Source organism: Capricornis sumatraensis, chromosome 1, assembly GCF_032405125.1.
Source record: "Capricornis sumatraensis isolate serow.1 chromosome 1, serow.2, whole genome shotgun sequence".
In the NCBI taxonomy this organism is placed as follows: Eukaryota; Metazoa; Chordata; class Mammalia; order Artiodactyla; family Bovidae; genus Capricornis; species Capricornis sumatraensis.
In genome coordinates this window covers 94,766,312-94,791,342 of record NC_091069.1, presented here as the reverse complement: position 1 = coordinate 94,791,342, position 25,031 = coordinate 94,766,312, and the positions used below count along the sequence as shown (strand labels likewise).

General features: G+C 49.4%; 1 protein-coding gene across 4 annotated transcripts in view; it reads left to right on the top strand.

Moving 5' to 3' along the window:
• Positions 1-25,031, top strand: part of SFXN5 (sideroflexin 5) — a 124,621-nt gene that overhangs the window by 82,462 nt on the left and 17,128 nt on the right. For 2 of the 4 annotated variants that reach the window (XM_068966139.1, XM_068966132.1), the window contains 2 exons: positions 16,316-16,431; positions 18,363-18,448. The exons of 1 other annotated variant lie outside the window; for it this stretch is intronic. In XM_068966139.1, the coding sequence (XP_068822240.1) occupies positions 16,316-16,431; positions 18,363-18,448 (202 nt within the window). The remainder of the gene's footprint in view (positions 1-16,315; positions 16,432-18,362; positions 18,449-25,031) is intronic. One more of the 4 variants, XM_068966146.1, reaches the window with a different exon arrangement.

Below are 25,031 nucleotides of genomic sequence, written 5' to 3'. Positions count from 1 at the left end.
GAAAGAGGCATAGACACACCTGGTGAGAAGTGGGCATGGCAGGGCCTGTGGCCTGGAGCTGGGAAGGGGAGGCCCGGGTGTCACCTGGTGGCGCACCTCTGTGCCCGGCTCTGTGGATGTGGTGCGGGGCAGGGTAGGGGGCTCTGAAGGTCACCCCCAGGCTGCCCGGCTGCATCCACGTGGAGCAGCGGACAGGCAGTGTCGTGTGCTAAGGGCCCCATCTGGGCCTGAGCCCCCGATGGGGGAGGCCTGAGCCTCAGTACCAGCCGGTCAGCTCCTGGCACAGGGAATAGCCCTCCTGCATGGAGCCTCAATTATCCCTTTGTGGAAAGTGACTTCGTCGTGTGCTGTTGGCAGCAGTCCCTTACATTAAATGTCACAGCTTATTTCACTGCCGTGAAGAAGTCTCTGTGTTCCGCAGGGAGTCTGCTGCTCGGGGTGTCTGGGCGGCCTTTGGGGGAGGTCTTCAGTTGGTTCATACCCAGAGTGCCCCACCTCCACCCCCGTCTCTATGCTTCCCTTTGCCCCAGACCACGGGTCTTCCTGTCATTGATTCCCTGTTCATTTTACCGCTCGCCTCCTGGTGCTCAATCCACCCTCTTGCTTCACCAGGGACCCTGGCAGTGTGCCCAAGCCGCGACGGTCCTCCCTAGATGTCGCCTCCTCCATCCGTGTGGTTGGAAGACGGCAGGGTGCTCCTGTGTCCGCTGTCGCCTCCTCCATCCCTGTGGTTGGAAGACAGCAGGGTGCTCCTGTGTCCGCTGTGTCCTGGGCCTTGTGACTTATCCTCCCTCTGTCTGGGTCAGTGATACTTGAAGTGGCATCCGCAGACCTTAGGCAGCCTCAAGGCCCTTGAGTCACCTTTTGGACGTGGCCCCTGGCCTTGCTCGAGCCCTGTCGCACTGTGGGGAATCTTGTGGCTCCCCTTCTGTCTGGCCCCAGGCCTCTGCACAAGGCCCGGTTTGACTGGAGCGCTTGCTCTTCCCACTCTCTGCCTTCTCTTGGCTGCCAGGCCTTCATTTCTCACTTCCGACATCACCTTCTCCAGGAAGTCCTCCCTGGGAGCCCCAGTCAGGGTTATACCGCAGCACCCTGTGTGTGCCTCTGTCTGTCCTGGAACTACTCATTTTGCTTTTGAGTCTGCCTTCCTCATCAGACTGCGAGCTCTCCAAGACAGGGACTAGATCTCCTTCATCACCAACCCCCAGCCCTGCTCTTTGCTCGGCACCTAGCATTCTGTGTGGGTTTGTACAGTGAGCAGATGAACGTTTTAGTAAAAATGGCTTGAAATTGGGCACCCAGAAGTGAAACCCCACCCTGATGACATTGGTGACCACATTGTGTCACCTTAGATGACATTGGTAGCTGCATTGTGGCTGCTTAGAATTTATTGTGGTGTGTTTTTTTAATTGTTTTTTTTTGAATGTTTTCTCATGCAAGTTTTTGCGGTCACTGTCATTCGCTCATTTGGCAGGCCTAGGGTGGATGACTCGGTCGCCCTGGGCACATTCTTCAGCCTTTCTTGGTTGGATCTGGGTGGGGAGGTGGGCCAGGCTGGGTGCCAGAATTGGCCCTGGAACTGGCATGGGGCCCTGGTGTGTGTCAGGCCCCAAGAGGACAGGGCCAGTGGGCCGGAGTCAAGCAGAGGGGAGTCTCCCAGTGGTGTATTCTAGGGCTCTGCCTTCAGTCTTGTCCCCTTACTTATTTTATAACTGCCTTGGTCAGAGGAGGTCAGTGGGTCACACACAAGGAATGGAGATAGCAACTTGGCAATGATTATGAATTCACGGGGAAGGGTGTGTGTGCATGTTCAGTCATTCAGTCGTGTTAAACTCTTTGAGATCCCATGAACTATAGCCCACCAGGCTCCTCTATCCATTGGATTCTCCAGGCAAGAATGCTGGAGTGGGTTGCCATTTCCTCCTCCAGGCGATCTTCTCAACCCAGGGATCACACCCAGGCCTTCTGCATCTCCTGCACTGGCAGGCAAATTCTTTATCACTGAGCCACCTACCAGGATCCAGAAAGATCTCACAAGGTTTGATGTAAGGCTCACTATTCAAAAAAATGCAGCTGCACAAGTTTGAAGGTGCTGAACTTGATTTGGTTGGAGTACTTAGGATAACGACTGGGGATTTTGTGGACTGTATGCCCGAAACAGGTCCACCCAAGTGGTGTGTTGGGCTTCCCTAGTAACTCATTTTTCACTTTCATGCATTGGAGAAGGAAATGGCAACCCATTCCAGTGTTCTTGCCTGGAGAATCCCAGGGACGGAGGAGCCTGGTGGGCTGCCGTCTATGGGGTCGCACAGAGTCGGACACGACTGACGTGACTTAGCAGCAGCAGCAGTAACTCAGACAGTAAAACATCTGCCTGCAATGAGGGAGACCCTGGTTTGATCCCTGGGTCAGGAAAGTCCCCTGGAGAAGGAAATGGCAACCCACCCCAATATTCCTGCTGGGAGAATCCCATGGACAGAGGAGCCTGATGGGCTACAGTCTATGGGGTCTTAAAGAGCTGGACATGACTGTGAGACTAACACAGACACAGACATGTGGTGTGTGGCTCTGATGAGGCTGCCCAGCTTCAGCTGCAGATTAGAGACAGTGGCCAGAACAAGGCTGTCTCTTTGGTTCTAGATCCCACACAGGCAGAAAAGCACTGGGAGTGGAGACAAAACGAGTAGCAGGATCTCCTGAAAAACCGACAGTCTATTGGAGGAATGAGCCGCCTGACTCCTGAGATGGAGAAGCACCTGAGTATCAGCTTGGTACAAAAATCTGAGAGAGGCGCTTATGTGTGACCAAGTCACCTGTTGTGGGCAGATTGCCTAGGACCTGGCATACAGTAGGTGCTTAGAGAGTGCTTGTTGAACGAGTGCCCTTCCAATTCAGTTATCTTCTAATTTCTGAAATCCGGAAGGCAGAGAAGACCAGACATAGAAGAGGTGGGGAAGCCCAAGACAGAGGAGGAGGGGTTAGGAATGTGAGAGGAGGGGGCCTGGTTGGGGTGAGCCAGGCAGGGAAAGGGCATTTTGGGGCCCTGAATACTAGCTGAGAGTTCAAGCTTTAGTTTATGATTAATGGGGGATCATTGAACAATCTTCAGCTGGGGAGGAGCTGTGATAAAAGAGTGCTTTTCAGAAAATGAATGTGTCAGCAGGAGTCTTTTGTTAGGAGATCCCAAACTTCAGAGTCAGCCTATACCTATGTTTACAGGCTGATTTTTCAACCCAGAAATTCCTAGTCCTGAGTTTGTGACGCTTCAGTATGGGTTGTGAAATTCTCCCTAAATTCTCAAGCTATTTAGAAGAAAATGTGTGCCACAGGGCTTCCCTGGTGGCTCAGTGGAAAAGAGTCCGCCTGCAGTGCAGGAGACGGAAGAGACCCGGGTTCAATCTCTGGGTTGGGAAGGTCCCCTGGAGGACGTCATGGCAACCCACTCCAGTATTCTTGCCTGGAGACTCCCATGGACAGGGGAGGCTGGCGGGCTACAGTCCATGGGGTCGCTAAAAGTCAGACACGACTGAAGCGACTGAAGCATGCCCGCATGTTCACACATGTGCCATACAGCCCAGCCTCACAGGTAGAATGGTCAGGGATATCATGAAATCAAGCAGGTATTAGGGAACACATTCCCATCTGATAACTGCTCCTCCGAAGACAAAGGCTGTACAGTCTGGTGTGATTCAAGTGTGTGTGTAGACATAAGGTAATGATGCATCAATACATACATGTCTGCTTGTGAATAGACCATGTCTGGCAGGGACATGAGAATCTGGCCTCAGTGGCTGCCTAAGGGGAGGGGAGTAAATGGAAGGTCAGGGACTGGAAGGAGACTTACTTTTTATTATTCACTCTTTTTTCGTGATTTGGATTGTTTACTCTATGCACTTGTTACCTACAGAATAAGAAGAGAGAGAAGAAGTGGAGTCTGGAGAGCTTTATGCTCAAGTCTCCTGGTTTCCACTAGAGTGCTTTGGGTTTTGTTTTAATAAAAATTGTTCTGTTTTTTTCTGATAATACTTGATTGTTATATAAGCTAAACAATTTCACTTCTCTCCTCAGAGATAAGTTTGGTATATATCCCTCCGAATTCAAATAAATATCTCAAAGTATAGGAATCTCTGCCTGTTTATTATATTTATATACTATAAACATGCCAGTATAAATATATATTTAATATAAGTGAGACCATACTGTGTATACTGTTCATAAATTTCTTTTTAACTTCACAATCAATTTTGGATGTCTTTCCATGACAGTCATAAAATTCCAACTTATCCTTTTAATAGTCACAATAATTCATCTGTGGCATTCTAAAAGATTGTGATATATTATTTCAACACATGGAATATTATAGGAAATAGAGAATAAAATATTAGATGCACCCAAAGTTTTCTCCGCCCTCTGCCTTTTTAATTCTGTTTTCCTTCTCTCCTGAGGAAGGCTATTGACTTACACCTTCCCCATTTGTGTTTTTATATTGTATCTTATGTGTCTGTATCATAAACCAGAAATTGTATTGTTTACATGTTAAGTTTACATTATGTTGTGCTGAACATGTCATTTTAAACTTGCTCTTCATTGTGGTTTTGAGATTTATCCATGTTAATACATATGCATTGATCTCAGCTTCTAAAGACTAATTGGGAACATCTAGGCTGTTTGCAGTTTCTCACTGTTATATGTCGCACTGCACCAGACAGCCTTACACACGTGTCCGTATGCACACAAGTAGGAGCTTCTCCAGGCCAGAGGTTTTCAAACAACCACCTTGGGAGCTTTAAAAAGAGATGCAGATGTCTGGGTCCTACCTCCGATTTGGTTCAGTTGTGCAGCCAGTACTAAGAATCAGCACTCGAGGGTCAGTACAGAGAAGTGGAATGATCACATCAGAGGTAATGCCTGTCTCCTAGTTCAGTTCACTTCAGTCACTCAGTCATGTCCAGCTCTGCGACCCTAGGAACTGTAGCACGCCAGGTTTCCCGGTCCACCACCAACTCATGGAGCTTGCTCAAACTCATGTCCATTGAGTCAGTGATGCCATCAAACCATCTCATCCTCTGTTGTCCCCTTCTCCTCCTGCCTTCAATCTTTCCCAGCATCAGGGTCTTTTCCAATGAGTCAGTTCTTCACATCAAATGGCCAAAGTATTGGAGTTTCAGCTTCAGCATCAGTTGTTCCAAAGAATATTCAGGACTGATCTCCTTTAGAATTGACTAGTTTGATCTCTTTGCAGTCCAAGGGACTCTTATGAGTCTTCTTCAACACCACAGTTCAAAAGCATCAATTCTTTGGCTCTCAGCTTTTTTTATAGTCCAACTCTCACATCCATACATGATTACAGGAAAAACCATAGCTTTTACTAGACAGACCTTTGTCAGCAAAGTAGTGTCTCTGCTTTTTAATATGCTGTCTAGGTGGGTCACAGAAAACTAGCCAAGCTGATTACATGGATCACAGCCTTGTCTAACTCAATGAAACTAAGCCATGCCATATAGGGCATGCCAAGATGGTCAGGTCATGGTGGAGAGGTCTGACAGAATGTGGTCCACTGGAGGAGGGAATGGCAAACCACTTCAGTGTTCTTGCCTTTAAAACCCCATGAACAGTATGAAAAAGCAAAACGATAGGACAATAAAAGATGAACTCCCCAGGTCGGTAGGTGCCCAATATGCTACTGGAGACCAGTGGAGAAATAACTCCAGCAAGGATGAAGGGATTGAGCCAAAGCAAAAACAACACCCAGTTGTGGATGTGACTGGTGATAGAAGCAAGGTCCAATGCTCTAAAGAGCAATATTGCATAGGAACCTGGAAGGTTAGGTCCATGAATCAAGGCAAATTGGAAGTGGTCAAACAGGAGATGGCAAGAGTGAACGTCGACATTCTAGGAATCAGCGAACTAAAATGGACTGGAATGGGTGAATTTAACTCAGATGACCATTATATCTACTACTGTGGGCAGGGATCCTTTAAAAGAAATGGAGTAGCCATCATAGTCAAGAAAAGAGTCCAAAATGCAGTACTTGGATGCAATCTCAAAAATGACAGCATGATCTCTGTTCATTTCCAAGGCAAACCATTCAGTATCACGGTAATCCAAGTCTATGCCCCGACCAGTAACACTGAAGAAGCTGAAGCTGAACAGTTCTATGAAAACCTACAAGACCTTCTAGAACTAATACCCAATGTCCTTTTCATTATAGGGGACTGGAATGCAAAAGTAGGAAGTCAAGAAACACCTGGAGTAACAGGCAAATTTGGCCTTGGAATGCGGAATGAAGCAGGGCAAAGACTAATAGAGTTTTGCCAAGAGAACGCACTGGTCATAGCAAACACCCTCTTCCAACAACACTAGAGAAGACTCTACACATGGACATCACCAGATGGCCAACACCGAAATCAGACTGATTATATTCTTTGCAGCCAGAGATGGAGAAGCTCTATACAGTCAGCAAAAACAAGACCAGGAGCTGACTGTGGCTCAGATCATGAACTTCGTATTGGTAAATTCAGACTTAAATTGAAGAAAGTGGGGAAAACCACTAGACCATTGAGGTATGACCTAAATCAAATCCCTTATGATTATACAGTGGAAGTGAGAAATAGATTTAAGGGACTAGATATGATAGAGTGCCTGATGAACTATGGATCTGGAGGTTCATGACATTGTACAGGAAACAGGGATCAAGACCATCCCCAACAAAAAGAAATGCAAAAAAGCAAAATGGCTGTCTGGGGAGGCCTTACAAATAGCTGTGAAAAGAAGAGAATCAAAAATCAAAGGAAAGAAGGAAAGATATATCCATTTGAATGCAGAGTTCCAAAAGAATAGCAAGGAGAGATAAGAAAGCCTTCCTCAGTGATCAGTGCAAAGAAATAGAGGAAAATAATAGAATGGGAAAGACTAGAGATCTCTTCAAGAAAATTAGAGATAGCAAGGGAACATTCCATGCAAAGATGGGCTCAATAAAGGGCAGAAATGGTATAGACCTAACAGACGCAGAAGATATTAAGAAGAGGTGGCAAGAATACATAGAAGAACTGTACAAAAAAGATCTTCACGACCTGGATAATCATGATGGTGTGATCGCTCACCTAGAGCCAGACATCCTGGAATGTGAAGTCAAGTGGGCCTTAGGAAGCACCACTATGAACAAAGCTAGTGAGGTGATGGAACTCCAGTTGAGCTGTTTCAAATCCTAAAAGATGATGCTGTGAAAGTGCTGCACTCAATATGCCAGCAAATTTAGAAAACTCAGCAAGGGCCACAGGACTGGAAAAGGTCAGTTTTCATCCCAATCCCAAAGAAAGACAATGCCAAAGAATGCTCAAACTACTGCATAATTGCACTCATCTCACATGCTAGCAAAGTAATGGTCAAAATTCTATAAGCCAGGCTTCAGCAATACACGAACCGTGAACTTCCAGATGTTCAAGCTGGTTTTAGAAAAGGGAGAGGAACCAGAGATCAAATTGCCAACATCTGTTGGATCATCGACAAAGCAAGAGAATTCCAGAAAAATGTCTATTTCTGCTTTATTGACTATGCCAAAGCCTTTGACTGTGTGGATCACAATAAACTGTGGAAAATTCTGAAAGAGATGGGAATACCAGACCACCTGACTTGCTATACAGGAGAAACTTGTATGCAGGTCAGGAAGCAACAGTTAGAACTGGACATGGAACAACAGACTGGTTCCAAATAGGAAAAGGAGTACATCAAGGCTGTATATTGTCACCCTGCTTATTTAACTTATGTTCAGATACATCATGAGAAACGCTGGGCTGGATGAAGTACAAGGTGGAATCAAGATTGCCGGGAGAAATATCAATAACCTCAGATATGCAGATAACACCACCCTTATGGCAGAAAGTGAAGAAGAACTAAAGAGCCTCTTGATGAAAGTGAAAGAGGAGAGTGAAAAAGTTGGCTTAAAGCTCAACATTCAGAAAACTAAGATCATGGCATCCGGTCCCATCACTTCATGGCAAATAGATAAACAGTAGAAACAGTGGCTGACTTTATCTTTCTGGTCTCCAAAATCACTGCAGATGGTGACTGCAGCCATGAAATTAAAAGACGCTTACTCCTTGGAAGGAAAGTTATGACCACCTAGACAGCATATTAAAAAGCAGAGACATTACTTTGCCAACAAAGGTCCACTTGGTCAAGGCTATGGTTTTCCCAGTGGTCATGTATGGATGTGAGAGTTGGACTATAAAGAAAGCTGAGCACCAAAGAATTGATGCTTTTGAACTGTGGTGTTGGAGAAGACTCTTGAGAGTCCCTTGGATTGCAAGAAGGTCCAACCAGTCCAACCTAAAGGAGATCAGTCCTGAGTGTTCATTGGAAGGACTGATGTTGAAGCTGAAACTCTAATACTTTGGCCACCTGATGCAAAGAGCTGACTCATTGGAAAAGACCCTGATGCTGGGAAGTTGAAGGCAGGAGGAGAAGGGGACGACAGAGGATGAGATAGTTGTATGGCATCACTGACTCGATGGACATGAGTTTGGGTAAACTCCGGGAGTTGGTGATGGACAGGAGGCCTGGCATGCTGTGGTCCATGGGGTCGCAAAGATTTGGACATGACTGAGCAACTGAACTAAACTGAACTAGGTTGGTCATAACTTTTCTTCCCAGGAGCAAGGCCATCTCCACCTGCACCAAATGAGCAGACTGGCTTTTACTCTGCTTGCAAGGGTGATTTTTGTTTCCCTAAATCTTCTTCAGCATTTGCTATTATCAATTTTTAAAACTAAGTTTCATCCATCTGAAATGGATCTTTCTCATTTTAATTTGCGCTTTCCAATTCCCAGTATGGTTGAGAATCTTTTCTTAACTTCACTGGGCATGTGGTTTTCCAAATAGAAGAGAGAGAAGGAGATTTCTTTTCATTTATTGTTCAGTTGCTAAGTCATGTCTGTTCTTTGTGATCCCATGGACTACAGCATGCCAGGCTCCCCTGTCCTTCACTGTCTCCCAGAGTTTACTCAAATTAATGTCCGTTGAGTTGGTGATGCTACCTAACCATCTCATCCTCTGCCACCCCTTCCTCCTTTTGCCTCAGTCTTTCCCAACATTAGGGTCTTTTCCAGTGAGTCAGCTTGTTATATGAGGTATCCAAAGTATTGGAGCTTCAGCTTCAGCATCAGTCCTTCCAATGAATATTAAGGATGGATTTCCTTTAGTATTGACTGGTTTGATCTCCTCGCAGTCCAACAAATTCCAGACAGATTGAAGACCTAAATGTGTATAGTAAAATGTCAAAGCTTCTAGAAGGAAATGTAGATGAACATTTTTGGACTAGGGATAGAGCTTCTTGGTAATACAAAAAGTATATACCAGAGAGGAAAAGATTGCTTATATGACAACATATATGATGATATATTGTATGTTAAAGGGCTTCCCAGGTGGTGTAGTGGTGAAGAGTCTGCCTGCCAGTTCAGGAGACACAAGAAACAGAGGTTTGATCCCTGGATCAGGAAGATCCCCTGGAATGGGAAATGACAAACCACTGCAGTATTCTTGCCTGGGAAATTCCATGGACAGAGGAACCAGGTGGGCTATAGTCCATGAGGTCAGAAAGAGTCAGACACGACTGAGCATACACAAACACGTATGTATGTTAAACTGCATGACCGAAGACACCATCAACAAAGTGAGAAAACAAGCCCAAGCTATTTGTAAACCATTAAACCAATGAGTCAGACTCCCTTATTTTTTGCTTACACCCAAAGATGAAGAACTCCTGCAGGTTAATTTTTTTCTTAGATTCAAAAATCAGTCTTTGACAATTAGTAAGTTCACATTCATTGAATTTTAAAATATTTAAACATATTTCTTTCATGAATTTTTACTTAAATATTTTTCAGTGAGTTTGATCATTGTATTTTTCGCTTAAATTTTTACCTTATATTGGAATATGGTTGATTGACAATGTTGTGTTAGTTTCAGATATACACCATAGTGATTCTGTTATATTTATACACGTATCTGTTCTTTTTCTAGTTCTTTTCCCATTTAGGTTATTACAGAATATTGAGCAGAGTTCCCTGTGCCATACAGTGGGTCCCTGTTGGTCATCTGTTTTAATTATTAGTAGTGTGTATATGTCAATCCCAAACTCCAAATCTGTTCTCCCCCCACCCTGCTCCCACCCCGGTAACCTAAAGTTCGTTCTTTGAGTCTGTTAATCACTATATCTTTTTCTTAATAATTGTTAACGCTCTTTATGTATTTTATGATCATTTTTGGCTGAAAGTAACAGAAACCCTCAACTCAAACGGCTTAAATAATAATGATGACTTTACAGAGGTCAAGTCTCCCTTCAGGCATCAAGGCCGTTCTTTCCTTATCTTTGCTCTGCTGGGGCTTCATCTTCAGGCTTACTCCCTTCATGGTTGTGAGATGGCAACTGCAATTCCAGACTTCATATCCAAACCCACCACTGTCCAGAGGACAGGAGGTTCTGCTGACCACCACCTCTTTTTTAGTGGGAGGAGGACTTTTCCAGAAGTCCTGCAGACACCCTCATTGTCTAAGTTGGTCACACATCCCATCCTCGATCAAGGGAAGGACATTATACTTACTTATGGGGAGACAGTCACCAAGACCCTCCATTAGACCCCTCATATCAGTAGCCCTTTGTCATATATAATAAATATATTTTAAAGTTTCCCATTTCTTGTAATATGGTTCATAAATAGGTATCAAATGCCATTGTTTCTTAATTCTGAGATACCTTAGTTGTGAGGCATTAATGTAACAATCTTTCCAAAGAGGAGAGGACTATATTTCATTTGAAGCATATACTGCACATTCAATCCAAATCACTTTTTCAATATCACAGAGTCTGAATCTCAGGCTTTTCCACATTTTACAGTTCTGTTTTGGGCATTGATTGTTAAATTCAGCATCGTGACCACCACTGCTTTTTGTAATCTCTGCCTCTCTGATCCTTTTTAGTCCCTTTTTAATTAACAGGAAAATTTCAAAACCCATAAAAGATTATTGAGGTTTTTTTTCAACTCCTACTTTGTTGTCCTAGTGGTTTCATTTTATTCTTTACTTGAGGGAAAAAAATATTTTTAAAGTTGATCAGCTTCTTTAGGAAGTTTTTGAAACAGATGCCTAAGTACAGGACCCATGCCTAGGTCACACCAACCCCTGCTGGGGTTTGAAATTTTTCTGATCTACTTCAAGAAGTTTGGCATTTCCTTTTCAACTTTTAGAAAAGAAAAGTCTGGTTACATTCTCTTTGCAAAAATGCAAACAGTCTAGGTAAATTCAGGGTAAAAAAGTAGAACTCCTTCAATAATCCCTAATTTCCAAATTTGGTTCTCTTCCCCAAGAGGATCACTTGGTGAGGTGTGACCCTTCCAGAACATTATCCAAGGATTTATGCAGACACGTGTGTGTACCAGTTATATGGTTTACGTTCCGTAAATCACCCTGTACATACTCAGCAAGTCTGCTCACATAAGTTTGTTCTGGCGATCTCCCCGTGTGAGTTCCCTAATGGTGGACATTTAGGCTGTTTCTAATTATTTGCTGTTACAAACAGTGCTATAATTAACATCCTTGTAAATGTCTCTTTGTGCATATGGGCAAGCATTTCTTTAGGGGAGCTATCTATGGTTTGGCAATTTCTGCTGCCTTTAATTGCATTGCCTGGTGTCTGGCAGGCGATCTTCCGCATGCACAATAACTTTCCATGTCCATGCTCTATTATAGTGTAAGTTTTAAAAAGATGTTTCAGGCAACAATTAGGAATCTAAGTTTAAGTTCAGATTCTGTGTGGATTGCTGTGGGCAGCTGAGGTGACACTTGCATGAACAGATGCCTCTACAACGTGGCTGAGGTCGCCCGTGCGCAGGCAGTTGTGATGAAGAGCCAGTGAGGTCTCCCCTGCCACAGGCATTGTAAGGCACATTGTGATTTTTGTACTGTGAAAATATGAGTAAATGCTTCTTAGAACGGAGGAGTTATGGTGTTTGATTTTCCCAGAGAAATAGCCCACTGCTCCACCCCATAGTTTGAATGGCCCTTGCCCTGTGAATTGATACAACCGCATTTACAGAAATTCCTTTCCCCTACAGCCAGGAGTGTTTCGGGACTGTTAACTCCATTGATCTATGCTTCTGTTTCACTGCTAGTTCAAGGGGCAAGCTCCCCTGTAGCCTTCTTTTTGAGAACCTTCTTGCACATTTGTCTTTCTGTCTGATGCTCTGTCTTCCTCCCCACGCTGTCCTTTTCGCACGGGCACTTCATTAGCTGTTCACAATCTGCATGATTTTTGCATCGTGGTGTGTCTGATGTGAGAACATCTGCGGTAGTCAAGAGCATATTTTCCTCAGGCCTCGACCCTCAGCTCGCCATCAGCATGAAGCAGTCTCTCTTGCTTCCTCTCCCTCTCTTTCTCTCTCATCCACTGACATCTCCCAGCATCGCTGCTCCAACATCAGTTATGCCTGAGTCTTGAATGGTGTCAATCTGAGTTGAAAATGTGCCAGCTTTCTTAACATTATCACTAACAGACTGCTTAATTAACCTGCTGATACTATCAATAGTGGATCTTGCTGGTATGCTAGAAAGAAGAGCCGTAGCCCACAGTTGGTCTCTCTCTCTCTTTTCATTTGTTTAGTGTCTCAGTAACAATACCACTGGAGCTGAGCTTTCCAGGAGTGGGATAAGAGCGACCTGGGAGGGTTTGAAAGGACTACAGTAGAACTTAAAGCTCTGGAAGAGATAATGAAGTCACTGACACAGGCTGGCATTCTCATTGCTCAGAGGTAGGGATGGCTGGTAACCGGTACATCCAGCAAGTGCTCAGTAAATGGCTAACCACTGTACAGAGTCAACGGAAGAGATCACAGGGCCTGTGCTGTCTGAGTTGACAGTAAGAAAGTTGGTGTTCGCCGGGAGGAGCCTGGGGTTGCCATCATTCTGAGGTGGCTTCCAGGGATTTCTCTGTCTCTTCCATGCCACAGCTTAGATGAGAGGGGGACATTGTCATTCTCAAAAGGGTCCAGACAGGGAGGGAGGCTGGGTTTTCACTTCCTTTCATGCTTTATCTTTCATCTCAAGCGGCTTTGTGTTTGAACCAAAGACCTCCTCTATCCTTCTGAGGCCACATCGCATATTCAGAAATTTCAGAAAGCAGGTGAGATGCCACTGCAGCCTGGGACAACTCCATCACCTCCAAAACCATGCTCTCTCTTGTCTGTCTCCAGCATGCGCATCAACGCACACACACGCACACAGTCAGACTTGACATTTCTCAGCTGTCCCTGGCTTCCCCCTACCTGGACAAGCCCGTAAGCTCAGCCAGCACCCAGAAATTCACAGACACACTAAATGCAGCCCCATTTTTGCCCTTGGGAGGCCAGCAGGGAGCGGAGTTCACAGAGTGAGTTTAAGTAGCTGCTCCTCTCCTGACCCACATTCCTGTGGCCTTGCCTTTCCTGGAATGGTGGTGGTGGTGGAGGGAGAATGTATTCTCAGAGGGCAGAGATTAACGCCTTTCAGGGCAGAAAACCCCAATATCATCTCCAAAGGTTTTCTTGGGTCTCCTGGTACTTAATGCTAAGTTGCTTCAGTCGTGTCCGACTCTGTGCGACCCCATAGACGGCAGCCCACCAGGCTCCTCCGTCCCTGGGATTCTCCAGGCAAGAACACTGGAGTGGGTTGCCATTTCCTTCTCCAGTGCAGGAAAGTGAAAAGGGAAAGTGGAGTCGCTCAGTCGTGTCCGACCCTCAGCGACCCGATGGACTGCAGCCTTCCAGGCTACTCTGTTCATGGGATTTTCCAGGCAAGAGTACTGGAGTGGGTTGCCATTGCCTGGTACTTAAGGGCCTGGCTATCCCAAGGATGTGATAGGTTGCAGTACATCCCTGCCACCACTAGAGGGCAAGTCACTAACACAGGCCAGGTGCCTCTACCCCAGGCCTCTCTGGGGCCCTTCTGGACCCTAAGCCCTAGGGGGGCCCTGGGACTATCAGGAGCTCACCTCTAAGGGTGAGGAGCAGGAGATGCAGAGCCAGGCTTGGAACCCAAGGCCAGCTGGCCTGAAACCCAGGCTCCCATTCTCTCCTCCTTTACCTCAGATTCACCTGCCTGACTCTCAGTCTCTGGGTGTGTCTAAGACAAGAGCTTTTCAGCATCAACACTACTGACATGTTGGGCTGGATAATTCTTTGCTGCAGGAGCTGTCCTGGGCATTGTAGGATGTTTAGTCTCTGGTCTCCCTAGGGATGCCAGTAACAACCCCTGCCCCTCCAGATCGGGATCATCAAAAATGTCTCCAGCTTTGCCAAATGCCTCACAAAATCAGCCCCGGTTGAGAGCCCCTGTTTAAGACAGGAGAGTGTGGCTGCTGTGGAGACAGCAGGGACTGAAGCCGACAAGGTCTGCCCATGGCTCCCACTGTGACTGTGTGTCGTGTGGAAACATGAGAGCTACTCGGAGACGGCATATGTGCTGTAAACACGTTTCAAAACTGTACTGGGTCTCCTGCTTTTCTTCTCCAAAGGCTGCAGAGTTCCTCAGTCTTCCCCTCTGTTTTTTCCACCTCCCCGCTTTATTGAAACAGGAGACGGAGGCTCAGAGACCCTCAGAGCCTCGAGCAGCCCCTCACCGGCAGGGCCCTGTCCCCCAACTGCAAGCGCCCTGGCCTGCTCTGCCCCTAGCCTTGGCTTGGGCACCAGGAGCATCTGCGGTCCTCCTCCTCCTCCACCTGCCCGCTAGGCCCTGCCGCCCTCCAGTTCCCCAAACCCTGGCGCCCCCCCCCCCCACTGGAGGGAGTGAGGAAGCAGCAGGTGTTGATGCTAATCAGCGTTCACAGCCCAGAACTGCAGTCGCTCCCAGGCTCACACACTCCCCAAAATTAAACACTCATTATACAAAATTAATTGACATTAATTAGCAAAAATTAAAACTTTAAACACAGCAAGGCGCTTTTGGGGGAGGAGTGAAGCAGGCGGGCTCCACATTTGTCACCCCCCTCCACTGCCCACCCTCCCACCATCCCCAAGTCCCCCCACTTCCATCCTGGAGCAGGACAAGAGTTCAGGCGAGGTCAGCACCCTCACCCGGCCCTGGGCCCAGGCCCAGCCATGTGAATCCCAGGGGAGAGAAGCCAGCTGATGGGTGGCGCCCCAAAGTTGGACACACTCTGCCGAAGTAAGGAGCCAGGAGCCATGCCCTCAGCCCGGGTCCCCATGATCTCAGCTGAGATGAGGAAGCCCAGCCATCTGAATCAAGCCTGTAGAAGGCGTGCCTCTAGCCCCCACCCCAAACTCGTCCCTCTCCTGGGTACCCAGAGGATGGGGCACTGTAGCCTTTTGGCTCTGTCCCACTTTGCTGTGTGACCTCAGATAAGTCACCCCCCTCTCTGAGCCTCAATCTTCCATCCATATGATGAGGGGGAGGCGCTGGGTGAGCACTGAGGTTCCTGCCTGCTCCGGCACCTGCTGTCAGGGAAGCAAGTCTCTGCGAGCTTGATTCACTCTGAGGAGCGAGGGGCTAAGTGTGGGGGGCAGCTGGCATTTTAAGAGGATGCCCAGAAAGGCAGCCAAGGGACTGAGGAGCTGACAGTGGAGCATCCGGCACCAGTGGGGTTGGCCTTCCAGCCACAGAGCCCTCCTGGACGGGCGTCCACTTTGCCTGCTGGTGGGGCCTGCCCCTGAGGAGACGAAAGCAGCATGCTGGATAACTGGCTGCTCTCTGAGCCCTGAACAGTTTCCCCTTCCTCCTCACACTGGTTATTTATTTTCCACCTTTGCTTTCCAGGTTCCCAAGGGCCCCACATCCTTCACCAGGCTGATAGGCAGCAGAGCCATGCCTTCACCCACTGTCGGAGCAGCTCTGTGCTTAGTCACTCAGTTGTGTCCAAGTCTTTGTGACCCCGTGGACTGTAGCCCACCAGGCTCCTTTGTCCATGGGAATTCTCCCAGGCAAGAATACTGGAGTGGGCTGCCATGCCCTCCTCCAGGGATCTTCCCAACCCAGGATCGAACCCAGGTCTCCCTCCTTGCAGGCGGATTTACCATCTGAGCCATCAGGGAAGCCCATGAATACTGGAGTGGGTACCCAGAGAGGATCTTCTCCAGGGGATCCCCCCAACCCAGGAATGGAACTGGGGTCTCCTGCATTGCAGGCAGATTCTTTACCCGCTGAGCTACCAGGGAAGCCCTGGCATTCATTCAGAAGCTTGGTTGCTTGGTGCAGGTGAAGCCCAGAGGTCTTCTCCGCAAGGTAGAATGCCATCTCCCCCCCTCACTCCTGCTCCCTTCTCTCTCTCCAGCCAGCGCCAATATCTGCAATGTGGTTCTGATGCGGTATGGGGAGCTGGAGGAGGGAATTGACGTCTTGGATGGTGACGGCAACCTCGTGGGCTCCTCCAAGATCGCCGCCAGACATGTGGGTCATCTGGGGGCTCAGGGGGCTGGTGGGGAGGCTCTGGTTCGTTTTCCCTCGACGTGATTATTCCCCAGGGGTTTCTGTCCACCGTGCCCTTGCCTTTCCTCTTGAGCACACCTCCTCGCCCGCAACTCCCATCCCTGTGAACCACAGGCCTCAGGTCTGGCCCTCGCCTGCCCCACCCTCGCTTCTCTGCAGCAACCTCTTCACCCCTGGGAAACATCCCCATCTCTTATCCCAGCCCCTTAGGACCTGCTTTCTCTGACCTGTTAATTGGTGAGGGCAGAGGAAGGCACCCCCCCCCCCCGCCCGGAGCTTTCTTTCCCTTCCCCAGGACCTAGAGCCCTGCTCCTGGGGCCTTCATATCCCCCTGGATGAGAAGAGGACAGGTGGAAGTGGATGATTTGTGGTCTGTGCTAACAGGCACTTCTGCAGGTGATACGTCACCAGGGAGTGAGTGTGGCCAAGGTGAAGGGATTTCAGGCTTGCAGGAAGCCATGGAGATGGTTTGGGGAAGAGTATTTTGTTTCAAGAGGCCCTCTTTCACTTCTTTCACTTTTTACCAGCCTCACCCATTCTAGCAATTATAATTTTTTTTTTTTTAATTCCAGCCTGTGTATATATCTCCCTGTGCTTTCTGGCCTTCATCCTAATGGCAACTAGCATCATGTCCTGCTCTAGCCTCCGAGTGCTGGGTCCCCTCTGCTCCAGCCCCTCTCCCTAATCAGCTCCCACGTGGGGCCCCCGCTGCGCTCTGTCAGCGAGGCCATCTCCATAGGCCTCTGACCCCACTGGAAACTAAGTGTCCATGCAAGGCTTGTGAGGGGCAAGGAGCTCGAGGGTGCTGGTGTCCAAGCCACATCCCCTGCTTCCTGCACAGGCTCCACCCTCAAGCCTGTTCAGGAGACTGGAGGGACCCTCTCTCAGGTCTTCCTGCAGCTGCTGATGAAGAACCCAGGTTCCTGGGAGAAATATTCAGCCCCCCACCCCTCATCAGAGGGGATTTAGCCTCAACTTCCCACCTGACCCTAACCTCCTATCCAGCCCTATACTCTTTCCTGACTTCCTGAGAGGGTGGCCAATAGTGACAGCTCCTTCACATGGTCCAAACAGCAGGGACCCCCAACTCTTCTGCAGCCCTGGGCTTCCCTTGTCTTGACGCTGCTGGCCCCTTGCCATTCTGGAGAAAGACTCCAGGGACCCATGTGTTCCAAGCATTCCTTGAGCCTTCTCTGAGAGCCAGGAGCTTGCATCAGTGACCATCAGGATGCAGAGATGCCACTGAGCTATGCCTCGACAGCCGCCACTGCCCGGGGATCCTGAGGGAACCCCCTGACCAGGCCCCAGGCAGACCCCTTATGGGGACCGCAGACACTCAGCAGAAGCCTTTCCCACTACAAAGTTGACCTCTTGTCACTAAGAAAGACTCTCCTCCAGAGCCAGGAGATGCAGCGCCACCACACCTTTGTCTTTAAGGGCCCAAAAGAGAAAGTCAGTCCCAGAATCCCTGTTCTCACTGGGCACAAGGAACCTCAGGCAGCTCAGCAGGTCCCAGCTGTTTGTTCTGATCCTTCTGGCGCCTGCTTTTTTTCTGAACATCTCGAGTCCTCCATGTGCTTCCTCTCAGCCGCAGCACCCCCCTCCCCAACTCAGGCACCTCCCTGGGCGCAGGCCCCTTCCTGGGACTGCCTCTGTGTTGCCACCCCTCCCCCACACATGGCAGGTGATGGGAATCTGTGATGGGAAGACAGGGAGAGCTTTTTTCTGTTGTCGGGAATACAGCTTAGCGAGCAATTCCATGAATTATTCCGTTCAGCCAGATGTGCTTAGCAGCAGTACATACACCTAGGGGCTCCAGGGTGGGTTTTGCTGCCAGGCAGCTGTCCCACCCCCAGAAGCCCCTGCTCACCAAGCCTCTGCTTGCCCCTCAGGCCCTGCTGGAGACAGCGCTGACACGAGTGGTCCTCCCCATGCCCATCCTGGTGCTCCCCCCGATCGTCATGTCCATGCTGGAGAAGTGAGTGGGGCCAGGACGGCGGCCATCGTGGAGGTGGAGGGGAGGGGGCCCTGCTGGCCCAGGACAAGGGCCCTAGTTTGTTCTGACTCTCCTTGAAAGGACTGCTGCAATCATCTTGTGAGAATTAATGGACTCTCCCTTCTCAGGACCCTGTGCTAGGAGCTGGGAGGGAGGTCCTGATGCACAAGGCAGGGCTGGCGCTTCTTAGGGGTGTGTGTGTGTGTGTGTGTGTGTGTGTGTGTGTGTGTGTGTGTGTACACGCACTCTATTAGTGCACAGCACAGGACCAGTGGTAGAGAGAGCATCTGAGGACTGTGGTGGGAAGACTAGACCTGGACCCAGCATACCCCTTTCAAGTATCTGCAGTGAGGCAAGTCTCCACCTCACTATGCCTCAGTTTCTCCATTTATAAAATAATAATATTAACCTTCGTGCCACCCTCAGAGGGATCTTCTGAGAACATATTTGTCCTGACTCTAAAGAAAGAGTCAGGAGTCATGATTGTGTCTCTAAAAGAGATATCTGCTCTTGCTTAATATACTTATAATATATTCATGTTGTGTTATGGTACTTGGTTCCTTTTAATTGACAAGTGATATCCCATGGTAAGGGCTTCCCTGGTAGCTCAGCTGGTAAAGAATCCGCCTGCAATGCAGGAGACCCCAGTTTGATTCCTGGGTCGGGAAGATCCCTGGAGAAGGGATAGGCTACCCACTGCAGTATTCTTGGGCTTCCCTGGTGGCTCAGACAGTAAAGAATCCGCCTGCAAGGAGGGAGACCTGGGTTCGATCCCTGGGTTGGGAAGATCCCCTGGAGAAGGGAAAGGCAACCCACTCCAGTATTCTGGCCTGGAGAATCCCCATGTACCAGAGAACGCTGGCAGGCCACAGCCCATGGGGTCACAGAGTCAGACTCTACTGAGCAACTAAGCACAGCACAGCACAGAGGAGATACAATAATAAGAACAATGATGGAGTGATTCTATTAAGTAATGAGGGTAAAATTGAATGATGAAGACGGGGAGGCTGCTGGGAGGAGAGGCTGAGGGGAGGAGGGAAGAAGCAGGCAGATCCCTGAAGATGAGGGCAAGTCTAGGAGGATGGCAAGGAGCAGGGAATGGTTCTAGGGGCAGGGAGGAAGATAAGCAAAGGCCTGGAGGTCTGGTGCAGGTAAAAGTGAAGAGGTGATCGCTCCCTCCTGCTGGGGGCCCAGCCTGGAAGGGGGCATCTCAAGGCTGTGGATGGGCTTGGGGCTGTGTAGGACAAGGACGGGGTTGGTGGCACTCCATCTAAGGCTGTGGGTCAGGGGCTTCTCCCCACTTTGGGGACTTTCTTATTCTCACAAAACAAATGACAATTAGCATCGAACCCTTATTAAACACTTGTTACATTCCAGTCCTCTCTCAGCCAGGTCCCTACCTGAATGCCATCTCCTCAAAGATGCCCTCCCTGACCACCCCGTTGAGATGACAGCCACCAGGACTCCTTCCCCGGCTACACTGACTTATTTTTACTCACAGCACTTACCAATATCTGAGATTCTTTTTCTAGCTGTATATTATCTGTCTGCTTCACTAGAATGTCATCTACACTTTTGTTTTTAAAGTTACTCAGTTGTGTCCAACTCTTTGTGACCCCATGGAGTACACTGTCCATAGATTTCTCCAGGCCAGAACTGGAGTGGGTAGCTGTTCCCTTCTCCAGGGGATCTTCCCAACCCAGGGATTGAACCCAAGACTCTTGCAATGTAGGAGGATTCTTTGCCATCTGAGTCACCAGGGAAGCCCATGGAGGCGGGTAAATTCCTTTTGTTTTCTGCCTGGCACAGCATCTAGCATAGTTCCTGGCACATAGTGATGTTCAGTGTTTGTTGAATGAATGAATGATCTCATTTAACCTTCACAACAGTGCAATGAAGTGAGTATGGTATCCCTATTTTACAGATGAGGAAAGGAAGGCAAAAAGAGGTTGTGTATCATCTGCTTACAGTCACTCACTAGGAAATGGCAGAGCCAAGCGTGACCCAGGAAGATGGCTGCAAAGCTGGGCTCTTCCTACCACACTGGCTGCCTTTTGGGTTTTTGGATCCAGCACAGAATCACGTCTTTGGAATCCACCCCACATAGAGACAAGGGAGGAGCAGATCTGGGGACCTGGTCTCAGAAAGCCTATGTTTTGATAAGGGGGAGACCCACACACTGGTCAGCTGCAGGTGGGACCCAGCAGTGTGTGAACAGGGTCAAGGTGATCTTGAGGGGGGGTCTGGTCCAGAGGAAAGGGGCTGCAGCCAACTCTGAGATCAAGACAGGATTTGGTGGAAAGGAAGGCTTTGGGGGCAAGATTGGGCCTTCTGTGTGGACCTTGAAGAGCCCAGCCTAGGAAAAGAAAAGGAGCCCTGTGTCCAGCTATGGGGCTGATCCCTTTCTCCCCTGGAAGAGTGGGGAGGTGCAGGGTGGGAGTGAGTACCTGAGTGGGGATGGCAATATTGAACACTGAGGTTTAAGAAAATTAATCTCCTCTAGAAGTCGCAAAAATAAATCCTGGAAGTGATTGCTTTGGTGCCCCCGACCATGTAGACATAGCTCTCTGGTGACCTAAGGCTGTCCCCAAATACCAGTGACTACCAGTGCACACAAGGACCCCAGCTGACAAATGAGGAAGGAGGGGGGCTTCTGTCTTCAAGGCGACTGAATCTTGAACCTGAAATTTGCAGAGGGAAAATGTATGTGATGCCTGTTGGTGACATCTGAACTGGGTTTGCAGTAAGTGGAGTGGTGATTAGTGTCCCATGTGTTGGAGGCTTCACGGGAGATGGGGTGAGATTGTTCCAGTTCTGAATATCCTGGCCTGAAATCAGCCTGGACTATGGGTACCCCGTGTCTGGCTCAGCTCTGAGTCCTGAGAAAGCCCCGAAGGCAGGTAGGTGTGGGTTAGTGGGTCTCCTGGAAGCCTTGTATTTGGTTGGTCCTTTCTTAAAGCTCGTGGGAGGGCCTCTGAGGGAGGAGAAAGAGTCCAGTCTGGGTTGCCCCAGGAATATAAGGTGGGCAAGACTCAGTTTGCACCCCCAGAGACATAACTAACCCCACATATAGGGGGAACTGTCAGACAGAGAGGAGGGGGCGGGGCCGGGCAGGCACCAACTGAGACTCCTGGAGGCGGGGGTTCCACTCCACCGCTTCCGCTTCCGGGTCTGGCTGGTCAGTTTCCCACCCGGAGAACCACAGCATGGCCCCCCTGACCACCTGGTCTGCTAGAGCTCGGCATTTTGCACCACCCAGCAGGCCCCTCTGTCCAGCTCCTCACAGCCTTCCCATGCAGGGTGCTAATGGCGGGGCCTCTGCTGAGGAGGCTGTTGGGGGAGGCAGCCCGACTCTCGACTCTCGACTCTCGACCCTGGGAGCCCTGGTTGGGTGAGGGAGTCAGGACCGCCAGGGAGAAAAAGACAAAAGAACACTTACTAAGCAGCCTGCTTGCAAATTAATGGAGCGCAAAGTAAAACTGCTCCAAGTGCTGAGGGAATGCACAACAATGGGGAGACAAGCTGTTGTGTGGCGGGCCTCAGTTTCTCCTCTCCGGGGGAGCTCTCAGAGACGAGGTCCCCGGGTTTCCAGCTAGGATAGCACAGGTAGGGGGCATGTTCAGATGTCCCGTCTCTGAGACTGAAAGGAAAGGAGTCTCAAGTCAGAAGCCAAGAAGCCTTTAGCACCAGAGCAGGGCACCCCTCTGAGGAGCTGCACACCCTCCCCTCACCCTCCACTACCCCTCCTCTCAGGTTGGGGCTCACACTCCAGCTCCACCGTCCTGGGGAGGAAGTTGGTTTTGGACTCTGGGCTGGGAGAGCAGCCCCATACCCCCATGTGATCTCCCAACTCAGGCAGGTGTGGGGCGCTCTCCCCCAGCCGTGCGTCTCTGCCCTGGATTGGGCCCTTGGGTTCACTGCCCTCCCAGGACCGGTCTCAGCTGGTTGGGGTTCAGGCCACACCCTCCACGGTGGTTCCTGAGGCCGCTCCCCAGCCTCCCTCAGTCCCTGGGATCCGGGTCTTTCCTCTCTCCCAGGCATTCGCACATCTCTCCATCTGCATATTTTAACTCCCCCAGCTGCCTTTCCAATTCCTCCCTGCCATTTCCCTCTCCTCCACCCCTCCCCCTGTCCTGCTGTGTTCACTCTCCCGCCTGGGCTGGGGCTTCAGAGCCTACTGTTGGCTGCTGTCTGAGCCTGCCTCCTTCCCGAGTGGGGAGCCAGGCCTGGGGCTTTCTGGATCCCTTGTGCAGTGAAGACCTCAGCCAGCCACCTTGAGAGAGGAGCTGAGGTCACAGCCCCACATAGAGGGGGCTGGTCTGTCCAGTGTCCCCACTGGAATGAGCCCATGGCCTGCCCCTCACCTGCCAGGGAGGAAACCTCCCTCCATGACCCTGGTGGAAAGACAGTGCCCCCAGGGAAAATACACCCTCCTGTCTGTCCCCGTGCTCTGGCCACCCTCAGGGCCTGAGGTCCCAGTCACTGCCCCTCCTGGTCCTGCTGGAGAAGTTGTGTGTGTTAAATCTCTTCAGTCATGTCTGATTATTTGCAACTCTATGGACTGTAGTCCACCAGGTTCCTCTGTCCATGGGATTCTCCAGACAAGAATAGTGGGGTGGGTTGCCATGCCTTCCTCCAGGGGATCTTCCCAACCCAGGTATTGAACCCGAGTATTTTCATGTCTCCTAAAATGGCAAGCAGGCTCTTTATCACTGGTACTGTTGTAGTCACACGTTCTGGGAAACAAACTCACTCAGAAGGACAATGCAGATAGTGGAGTGCAGTTTATGACACCGGCCGGCCCAAGGCAGAGTCTCCTCTCAGCCAAGGACCCTGATCAACTTTTGTGAAAACCTTATATACCTCAAGTGTACTGCTCAAGCCCACATCCCCAAATTCCTTAAACCTAGCATGGAAAGTGTTAAAGGGAGACACAATCAGGTTACAGCCATGATTCCTAATCAGAAGGGTCAGCTGGTTAGACACTGTAGCCTGCACCAATGGGTGCCATAAAGATCACAAAGGTGATTGACTGCATACAGGATTATTACATTCCTTATGGCAATGGGAAATCTTGGTGTTTATCAGTCCAGGAGGCCAGTTCTGCCATAGGTATGTTATCCCCATTGCTACTGTAGGAAGAGGGGGGCCTCCCCTCCAGGGCCCCAAGAGCAGGCTCTTATCTAACACTCGGAAAAGAATTGTCCGAGGAGGCACATGCTGATGAAGCAAGAGATTTTATTGGGAAAGGGCACCCGGGTGGAGAGAAGGAGGGTAAGGGAACCCAGGAGAACTGCTCTGCCATGTGGCTCACAGTCTCGGGTTTTATGGTGATAGGATTAGTTTCCGGGTTGTCTTTGGCCAGTCATTCTGATTCAGAGTCCTTCCTGATGGCACACACATCACTCAGCCAAGATGGATGCTAGAGAGAAGGATTCTGGGAAGTGGACGGACATGCAGTGTCTCCTTTTGACCTTTCCCAAACTCTTATGGTTGGTGGTGGCTTATTAGTACCGTATTCCTTACCAGGACCTCCTGTTGTAAAACACTTCATGTAAATGGTTGCTAGAGAGCCTGGCCAGGGTGGGTGGTCTCAGTCAGTGTGCTTCCCCTAACACTACCAGGCACATAGTCCAAAGCTCACTGAAAGTGCAAGATGGAGTTTCCTTCTTTTTCAAGATGAAGTCAGCTCAGCCTATTCCTTTCCTCCCTTGGTGCCACCTAGAACAGGCACAGGGAAGGCCAGAAGGGTTTGAGTTTGATTTGGGCAATTCTGTCCCGCTGCTCTTAATCCTGTGGAAATTCCCCTCGCCAGTAGATCAATTCGGGCTTAATTCAACAACTGGTCGGATGGTGGGGTCTGGGCCATTGGGGAGGGCTGGGGGCCAGCCCAGCCACCAGGATCTCCTTCCTTCCAGCCGGAAACAAGGGCAGTAACAATAGCAACACTAACACCCCTCATTGAGCACTTGGTGTGTCCCCATCTTTTACTGAATAGAACTTACAAGTAATTGGATCATTATTGGTACCTTAGCAGGCACATTCTGGGCCAGAGTGTCCCAGAGTGTGGTCTGGGGATCACCTGTTTCAGACTCAGGGAGGGTTCCCAGGTGTGGTACTCACAGAATCAGGATCTCATGAGGGCGAGGGAGTCTGCATTTTTAACCCCAGCCTAGGTACGAAAGTTTGAAAACCACTGCTCCCAATTCTGCTGTCCCCTTAGAGCCAGAGTCGCTCTTGGGATTTGTGTCTGGAGGTAAAGGTGGTGTGGGATTTGCCTGCCCACATGCTGAGGCACAGCCCCCAGGAGCGCCTCTCCCCAGCCCACTCCAGGAAGGAAGGGAAAGAGTCCCAGTTCCGTCTTCTTCCCACAGAACCAGTCTTCCTCCAGTGAAGGCTGACGCTTCCCGAGGGCAGCGTTTGTACCCACCCAACATCCTTTGGCAAATAATCCATCCTGCTGGCTCATCCCACCCCAGGTCTCCCCCAAGTAGATGGCCTGTGGTGTTCACGAGGACCCAGTGGATTGTACAGAATGAGATGCTCTGATGGACAACACAGTGAA